Source organism: Orycteropus afer, unplaced genomic scaffold, assembly GCF_000298275.1.
Source record: "Orycteropus afer afer isolate SDZICR_OR568_19922 unplaced genomic scaffold, OryAfe1.0 scaffold00015, whole genome shotgun sequence".
Lineage (NCBI taxonomy): Eukaryota > Metazoa > Chordata > Mammalia > Tubulidentata > Orycteropodidae > Orycteropus > Orycteropus afer.
In genome coordinates, this window is record NW_006921602.1 from 1,679,643 (window position 1) to 1,689,032 (window position 9,390).

General features: G+C 53.0%; 1 protein-coding gene across 1 annotated transcript in view; it reads right to left on the reverse strand.

Annotated features, from left to right (window-relative positions):
- NR2E3 (nuclear receptor subfamily 2 group E member 3) overlaps positions 1 to 6,341 on the reverse strand; it is a 9,846-nt gene extending 3,505 nt beyond the window's left edge. The window contains exons 1-7 of the mRNA XM_007957093.1: positions 6,245 to 6,341; positions 5,554 to 5,680; positions 5,274 to 5,377; positions 4,947 to 5,186; positions 4,636 to 4,808; positions 3,021 to 3,267; positions 2,666 to 2,771 (exon numbers count right to left, since the gene is read on the reverse strand). Of these exons, the coding sequence (XP_007955284.1) occupies positions 2,666 to 2,771; positions 3,021 to 3,267; positions 4,636 to 4,808; positions 4,947 to 5,186; positions 5,274 to 5,377; positions 5,554 to 5,680; positions 6,245 to 6,338 (1,091 nt within the window). The 5' untranslated portion in view covers positions 6,339 to 6,341. The remainder of the gene's footprint in view (positions 1 to 2,665; positions 2,772 to 3,020; positions 3,268 to 4,635; positions 4,809 to 4,946; positions 5,187 to 5,273; positions 5,378 to 5,553; positions 5,681 to 6,244) is intronic.
- Between the last annotated feature and the right edge of the window lie 3,049 nt (positions 6,342 to 9,390).

The following is a 9,390-nucleotide window of genomic DNA, read 5'->3' on the forward strand; positions in this document are numbered from 1 at the left end:
GGTAGTTAAATTTGTATGTCAACTTGGCTGGGCCTGGTTGAGTGGCTGGGCAGAGGGTGGTAGTTGTTCCCCATGATGAGACTGGCAGTCAACTCCATGGTGGGATCTACCACAAGCAGCTGAGTAGCTGCCTTTGGGATGTGGTCTGCTTCCTGTATATAAGGAGAAGCTTTGGGGATAGTCTCTAGCTTATGGCACACTTGGACCCTGCATGTAGCCGCATCGTTGTTCAGCAGCCTTCCATACTCCGCCGACCTTGGGACTTATAATGGACTGAAATTAATGGCCTGTTGTGTGGTTTGGTTACATCGGGACTGTGCCTTTTTACTTGTCAACCTTGCAGCCAGAAGCCATCTGAGTGAAGAAAAGCCTCTAGCTCCAGTGGGCCGGGAGCAGGAGGCAGAGCTGAACCCCAAGGTTGAGGGGCTTTCACCCAGCCCCCAGAGTCTGACACTTTGAATTTGGACTTAAAGCTTCCAAATTATAAGAATAAACTCCTGTTTGTTAAGGCCATCCCATTTGTGGTATATATTCCTGTCAGAGCGGCACTAGGTAACCAGAACACCGTGTTTCGGTTGTTTGCATGTATTAGGTCATGATGGAAATTGCATTTCTCCTTTTTTTAAAACAAACAAACAAACAAAAACCTGAATAACACTGACTCAGAGAACCCCAAACCACTACCTCAACACTCAGGTCTGCTGGTAGTTGGCACTGAACCGCTATAGAAGCAGCATAGGAAATATTAATCATTATTTGGTCATTCAACTCAAAGCCAATATGCCAAGACATCTCTGGGAGCTGGTCCCAACAGAAACTTGGCCTACAGGGACTACTGTTGCTGGGTGCATCTGATGCAGTGGCGACATTAGGGTTGTTGTCACCCAGTGCGGTAACCCATGCTGTCATTCCCGCCACACATATACCTTGGACAGGGCTGGTGGAACCCCTCCCCCATGAAATCCCTTCCGCAAGGGTGGGGCGAACTAGCCCTGCCCACCTGCTCTAGGGCCCAGAGCCCAGGGCCCAGGGCTGCCCCTCCAAGCCCTATCCTATGGCTCCTCTCAACTCCTTCTGTCTTCTATTGGCTAAGGTGGAGACCCTCCTCTCTGTCCACTGGCGGCACCGCAGCCTGCTAGCCTGCACCCTGACTGGTGAGTGAAGGGGGTGGATGATGAGTTACTGCACTGAGTGATGGGTGACACCAACCCTAGTAACAACACTGCCTTGGTGGCCCCTCCACCTGGAGCACTGGGCCGCCACCACTGCAGCTGCCAACCCTGGGATTATTTTGGTGTCACCTTCTCTGACAGTGTCAGGGGTGCAGTCCATACTTCACTCCCTCCAACTCCCACGCCTAGTGACACCACTGCTCTGATGCCCACACTTAGGAGATGGTCAAGTCTTAGCAGCAGCAGCTGTCTCCCCTTTGGGCATAAGCAACAGAAAAACTAACTGTGCCACCTGGTATAGACCCTGTACACTTCACGTCTTCTTAAAGAGAAATTACCCCTTTTCTTGGTGGATAATTTCTCAGATTAGAAGTGATGGGAGGATGCCCATGTTAATTTACTTCAGAAAGATCAGCTGCAGGCCTGCTGGCCAAGCTTTGCCAAGTCTCCATTGTATCTGCTGGTGCTGGACGAAGCTAGGTGGCCCCAGAGCACTGGCCACTCCCCCTTCCTGCCATACATTCTCAAATCCAACTAGACCCAGGCTGTTATTCCCCAAAGCCAGCCAGATCTGGCCTGCTGGCCATGGCTTATGCAAATGCCTCACTACAGGATACCCCTATAGCTCTCCAACTGACCTTAAAATGAGCTCAGGCTCATTGCTGGTGACATCTTTTTCTTGTTACGTTCCTTTATATATATAATATACCCTTCTCCCAAATAACTCCTCTTTCCTTGTTCCTTACTTCCCAAGCAAGTGCCCACTCTAACCTATTCCAGTTCCTAGAGTCTTCTTGTATCTGTCACCTTCTCTCCACTCCCAAGGGCCACTCCCCAATATCTGAACTTCATGGAATCCCCTGGATAATGCAGAGGCTGCTAGCATCTCCCTAGTCGTGGGCTCTGTACTCACAGCCACACCACTCTGCATGAAGATCAGCCCTGTATATGCCATGCTCCTGCTTAAACACCTTCAGTGGCTCCCCTCTGCCCACCAATCAGATATGGCCATCTTCTCATCGTTAGGAATCATCTGTTTCTTCCAAATTGGGCTCCTTCCTAAGAACACACAATGCTTGCCTCTCTCTCTCTCTCTCTCTCACTCTCTCTCTTTCTTTGTAAATGATGTCTTCTCTTCCTTTCCAAGCTCAACCTTGCTTCACAAAGTCCCTCTCAATTCTCTTCTACAACCCCTAACCCAATGGGTCTCTTTCACCTCCAGATACATGCAACCCTCAACACCTAACCAGGGCAATTCTTGTCTTTGGTGTGGTCACTGGGCTGGCACCTGGAATGCAGCATATTTGTCTTATGATATTGTCGCTCTCTACTCCCAGGGTCTGGCATTGGGCCTGCATATGGTAGGTATTGAACATGTGCTGGTTGAACTGAGACCCGTTGTCCTCTTTAGTGGGTAAAGATCTTAGAAGGAGTCAGATAAGTGGGCAAGGGGATGGAGGGGTGAAGGGATAGATGGGCAGTCAGGCGGTCACCTCACAGGCTGGCTGGGGTAATGGGCTTTGCTGTGCTGGCTCAGCATCACTTGGGACTGGTCCTGCAAGGCCTCCACATGCTCAGGATCTTTCAGGCCTCTCGTTTCTGGAGGGAAGCAGCACCAGTGAGGTCTTCTCCCATGTCTGTCCCAGCCTGCCCTGCCCCCTTCACAGTCAGCACAGGCCCCCAGGAGCAATGAGCCCAAGCCTGCCCCCCCCCCCAGGGAAGACACCTGAACACTTCTGGGTCTCTGTGGGGTGGAGGAGGGAGAGAAAGAAGAGGAGAAAAGACACCAGCATTCCCATCCTTCCTCCCCAGCCATTTCTCTGAAGACTCAGACGAAAACTCAGCTACCTGGTTTGAAGAGGACCAGGGCCTTCATGCAGGCAAACTCTGTGGGGTCCACCACCAGTGCCCGGAACCGTGAGATGGTTTCCTGAAGGATGTGCATCTCCATGCTAGCCAGTTTGAGCTGGCCCTGAGAGCTGCTGGCAGGAGGGGCCTCAGGTGGGGCGAGTAGAGGGCAGCTGTCCAGAGGCAGGGACCACTGTATGGCTCCGAGGAGGAAGAGTTCACTCCACGCCTCCTCCAGCAGGATCACCTGTGCTCAAAGGGCGTGAACTTAGAGAGATGAGCTTCTCCAGCTCAGCCTGGAACCTCTCCACCTTCTGGGATGCCCAGGGAACAGAAGTGCTCATTCTGGGCACCCAGAACTTTCTCTTTACCTCTGCCTATAAGTACACCCTGCCCTGGACCTCCAATCAGCCACGGCTCAGGACTCTGGGATTTGGTATCATCTGCCCAGTTGCCTGGCTCTGAGACACTCTGGTTTCCATCTAGAGCTGCACCTGGAACATTTAGGAAAGTGTAGTGCGATGCCTTGGAAGAAAGCCCTGGCAAACTGCTTCTACAAAGACTACAGCCAAGAAAACCCTATGGAACAGTTCTACTCTGTAGCACATGGGGTTGTTATGAGTCGGGGGCTGACTCAATAGCACCTTGCAACAACAACAACAAAGTGTGGTGCAAATGGTTAGTAGCATGCTTGGCTGCTGACCGAAAGGTTGGAGGTCCACCCAGAGGTGCCTCAGAAGAAAGGCCTGACAATCTACTTCAGAAAAATCAGCCCCTGAAAACTCTGTGGAGGGCAGTTCTGCTCTGACTCATTGGGGTCACCATGAGTCTGAGTTGATTTGCTGGCAATTGGAAAGAGCCATGGAGGTTGGGAAGCCTCAGGCACATTCCCCCTTGAGCATCCTAACTTAAGTATCTAAGAGATTCAGCCTGACTCTTCTGAGATGCTCCATTCATACATACAGACTCTGGCTAAGAGCCCAGATCCTCTGTTCTCCCATCAGAGAGGTATTCAAGAGGCAAAGAGGGTGGACTGAAACTCAAGCTCTGGAGTCAGAGGGCTTGTGTTCCAAGGGAGCCCAAAGCCTACCACTGGGGTCACATCCAGAACCCTGTGGGAGTTGAGGGTTTGTGTAGGAGGGAGAAGACCCAGAGGGCCATAGGCACTGTCTTCATGTCTCTGGTCCAAAGGTCCCTGGATGGTGCAGATGGTCTGTACTAGGCTAGTAACTCAAAGGTTGCCTGCTGGAACCCACCCAGCAGCACAGCAGAAGTTGCAGACCTGGCAAGTAGCTTCTATAAAGATTACAGCCAACCCAACTCCAGAGCCTATGGAGTCTCTCCAAATGAATACACAAACAAATGCCTCATCGAATCTCTGGTCCCTATGTATCCCAACCATCATTGCTACATCAGAGATGAAGGTACCCCCAACTGTCACCTCCCTGAGACATACCCCTGACCATCACTGACTTAGGGACATGTACATCCCCAACCATCACCATCTCCAAGCTGTGTGCATCTCCAGTCATCATCTTCACAGGGATGCACATGCCCCATCTGGCAAACCCATGTGGGCCCTGGGCCCTAGCAGGCAGGCTGCAGCAGTGTGTACCTGGTCGCGGAAGGGCAGGTTGGAGAACACAGGCAGGTTCTTGGCCCACTTGACAGCCATGAAGAGCAAGCGGGCTGACGTCTCATGGATGCTGTCCAGGCTGCAGGGCAGGGAGGAGTATGGGGACAACGGAAGCTCAGGCTCATTGCTGGTGACATCAATATGCTCGTCGGCTGTTGGAGGAGGAGGAGGTGTGATGTCAACCCCTGCTCTGTGGAGGTGACAGGGAGGATGAGGGATCTGAGTGGGGATAGCAAGGGTGGGTGTGAGTGCCACCCCCCAGCCTGGGGAACAGAGGTACAGAATCTTACCATCCTCAGGCTCCAGCTTAGCACAAGTTTCTGCAGTTATGAGGCTGGCCATGAAGTGGTGGTGCCCTGGTGGTGTGAAGGCCCCAGGCCCCAGGGCTCTGGCTGCAGACACAGGCGTGGGGCCCCGTGGGCTGGGCCCTGCCGGAGGTGGAGGGACCACCAGGGCCTCCGCCCGGGGCTCAGTGTCTGGCTCCAAGCGAACATGGGCTGTGCCCCGAGGCTGGCGCTCATTCTGAACGGCTGGGGAGGCAGAAAGGGTTAGCATACCCTACCATTCACTCTCCCCATCAGATTGGGCAGGCCTGTCCGGGTGGCTCCCCGGCTCACCATCCTGGTTCATGCCTGCCTGCAAGCATTTCTTCAGCCGGCAGGCCTGACACTGGTTCCGGTGGGCCTTGTCGACCTGGCACATCCCTGCACCCACCTGGCACCTACAGAAGAAGGGGAGTCTGGCCTCAGGGGGTCAGTGCTCCACTGAGGCCCTGGACCACAAGTCGGAGAACTTTTTGCCCTAGCCCCTTCTTCCTGAACGCCTCCATCACTTGCAGGGGCCCTCAGGGGAGGAAGCCCAGTGGGTCTCCCCCAGGATGGGGCCCTCCCCTCTCACCTGTAGATGAGGCCCCTCCTCACACTTCTCTTGAAGAAGCCGCTGCAGCCGTTGCAGGCATAGATGCCATAGTGCTTCCCACTGCTGCTGTCGCCACACACACGGCACTGGAGTGAGGGCCCCCCGCCTGTGGAGGCAGGACAAGATCGGGCTGGCCTAAGCAGGGCCCCCACCTCCCTACCCCTCCCCAGCGACCTCCTTCCACCCTATATCCCTTTCCCTGTCCACAGGTTCCTGTCTACCCGTGTGTCAACACCCCCAGCCTCTCCCACCTGGAAAAGTGTCTCCCTCATCCTCCACCCCCAGATGCTGCCCTTTCTCCCTCCTCCATCTCTGGCCAATTTTCAGCATCATCCTCTGCCTCACTTTCCCACCACTCATCCCTTCTTTCTGCAGGTGACATCATGCTTCACCGTCTCACATTCTTGACAGCATCTCTGGGGATCTCTCTGCTGTCAAGCCTTATAGATGCTTCTCTTTTCCCATTCCTGTCAGCTCAGCTACCCATCCTGGCTCTGAAGACCCCTGTGTGTTTCTAGGCTTCAAGGTCTCCTAGGTGGTCCCCCCATACTTCCCCATAGTCTTTGGTGCTGAGCCTGAGTTGCTCTGGCTCCTTTAATGGTCTCTGCAAAACTCGGGCCCACACCCTGCTACTTAAGTGACCAGACTTTACCTCCTGAATGAGCCATACCTGTCAGATCCTCCTCCAGGGGCCACCTGCCTGGAGACTCCTTCCTGGAGGCAGCCACAGCCGCAGGCGCAGTGGCAGCTACACTGGAGCTCATGGGAGCTGTTCTGGCCTGGTCCTGGACCTGGTCCTGGACCGAGGGCAGCCTCTGCCTTTCTCCCAGTTCACTGAACCAGGCTCAACCTCTGCTCTCCCTCTCTCTCTCTCTCTCTCTCTCTCTCTCCTCTTTCTCTGTGTCCCTATCTCTCCTGTCTCTATTTCTCCTTCTCCCTGGCCCCAGCTAGCTACCTCTGCCTTTGGGTCTACCCCCACTGCCTCTCTCTCTGTTTCTCCTCCCCACCCCCTCTGTCTCCTGTCCTCTCTCTGTCTGAATTCAGGAGCCACCCCAGTTTCCCCAGGCCCCTGGCAGCAGCAGCTCTGGCTGTGGGAGATTTCTCCCAGGGCAGCCGCTGGACACAATTTATGATCCTCTTAATCTTTACTGTCTCCACAAGGGATCAACTGGCCACACCTGCAGCGTCACCAAGGTGCCCCTGAGCCAAGCCAGTTGGTCCTACTGCCCCTATACCAACTCCCAAGCCACCTAGTGCCCCCACATCCCTTGTGCACCTTGGGAGCAGGCCTTCAGACATTCAATCCCAAACCTTGAAGGGAGGTGTGAACACCATTCCCCCCCACTCCAGGACTTTAATCTTTTTGAACTGTTTTGCATGAGCCCAAGGGTCAATGTGTGTGTGTGTGTATGTGTGTGTTGGTGTGGCCCTAGGCATTGAAGTGGAGGGGCTTACCTTGAGTATTTGTCTTGATCCAGCTGTCCACTCTGTGGGTTCTCACCCCAAGTCTTTGATAAAGATTTGAGGGTCCTGGCACCCCAGATACCTGGCACAGAGGTGGGCTCCCATCACACAGGAGAAAGGGTCTGAGGCTGAACTGTGGGGGGTGGCCTGGGTCCCCATTTGGAGGCAGTGGATGTAGTGCTGTCAGGAGAACCATCTTGCAGGACGGGATGGAGCTGAGGGCACAGCTCTCCCGAGCCTGGCCAAGTGCTCTTAAGTGCCTCCTCTTCTTTCCCTGTTTTGGCTTCCCAGTCACAGACAGGCTGCCTTCTCAGCTGTCACCTGTTCTGAGGGGAGGAAAGGGCAGGAGGGTCCTGTGGCTCCATGTACCAAGCCCCAGACCCCAGCAGGGAGAGTGGAGAGAACAGAGACAGTCCCAGGTTCAAATCCCTGCTCCATCCCAGACAACCCGCCATGCGTCCTTGAGCAAGTGATTGAATCCTGTCTGGAATTCACGTTCCCATTTGTAAAAAGATGACAAATGTACCTCTCTCACAAGTTGTTGGGAAAACTAAATGAGGTAATTTATGAAATTATTAATTTTTCAGTGCCTTAGGAAGAGCGTGTAAATGATGGTGTGTTACTATCTTCACATCTCGGGGGTGTTGAGAAATCACAGAGGAGCAGCAGTCCATTGACTGCTATTCCCCACCTCACTCTAGGTCAGCTTTCTCTCCTCTGCCCAGATGGCGCACTCTAGGGGATTCCAGAGGACTCCAGGGGTCAGGTTCAGGGCTTCAGGTAGCTGGGTGCAGGGATCACAAGATATGTAAAGGACAGGGAAACTGTTTCTTTGTTTGTCTCTATCTTCCTGATACTCTACAGTGGGCTTATATGACTTCCAGTACCCAGCTGCTGTCAAATCGATTCTGACTCACGGTGAGCCTGTGTGTGTCAGAGTAGAACTGTGCTCCATAGATTTTTCAATTGCTGGTTTATGGAAGTAGATCACCAGGCCTTTCTTCCAAGGCATCTCTGGGTGAACTTGAACCTCCAAACTTGAACCTCCAACCTCATTAACCATGTAGCACCCAGCAACTCCATATGATATTTAAATGAAATAAAATCCATCTAAATATAAGATACCTTCAGCATCTGTGCTTGTTCTTGTATTATCTTGTTTATTTTGACCAGGTCTAGCACTGAGCAGAGAGCCCCTGTTGGTTTTGGGGGACCAACCCTCCTCAGCAGACCTTAGCCCATCTCTGGGTGAGCCTGGGCTGGAGATTGCCCAGACTTAGAGCCTGTGGGGGAGAGAAGTGGTGGTGGGAAGCTTCTCAAGGGATCGTGGAGTTAAGGACCCTTATGTAGTGGGGTTAACCCTCTCTGTGACAGAGAAGCACTATTGGGGATTTGGAAAGTCAGCTCGAGCAGGTTTGTGGGATAATCCGCTTTCTGGGGCCTCAGAAGATCGAGGCCACCAGGCCGAGGCTTCTCACCTGTCCTTCTCGGCCTCTGTCCTCACCTCTCCTTTCTCCTGCCAGGTAGGCCCTTCAGGACCCTCCAACTGACATGGTCTCCAGCTCTACCTAACCACCAGCTTCCTTGAACTTGATAAACACTTCTGGCCTTCCCAAGCCTGTCTCCCCCTTTCTTCTGCAGCATGGGTCTTTGTTGTCTTCCTTCCAGTCCTGAGATCACCCCAGTAGACCTTTCCAGTGTCTCCTTGGACCACTTCATACCTGACTGCATTTCTGCCCTGAGCTTCCTGCCATAGGACCGTTTGGAATACTTATGCCCCAAATCAATCCTCCAACTTATCTGCACAGAGAGGCTGTGCCCTAGGGCCTCTCACTCCGGAGGCAAGGGTTGAGGAAGAGCACTGACAAAGGGGCGGAGAAGAAGCATCAGACCCACAGAGGGAAAAATCAGGGCAGCAAGGGTTTGTGGGAGCATGGGGTCATGAGAGCATGGGCTTATGGGAGCACAGGAGAGGGAGGTTTCAAGGATGGAGGCACCAATCACGTTAAGTGCCCTTGTGAAGGCATTCATATTACCAGTACCAAGAAAGCTAGGCCACAAATACTTGCAATACAGCAACCCTATAAAGGAGTTATCATTATTACCCACAATTTACAGATGAGGAAACTGAGCCTCAGAGAGATTAAGTGATTTGCTTCAAGTCTCACAGCTACTAAGGTTCCTGGATGTTGCAAATGGTTTGCTCTTGGCAATTGACTGAAAAGTTGGTGATTTGAACATATCCAGCGGTGCTGGAGAGGAAACACCTGTGATCTGCTTCTGTAAAGATTATTGCTAATGCAACTCATGGCAACCCCGTGTGCACAGAGTACAACTGCTCCATAGGGATTT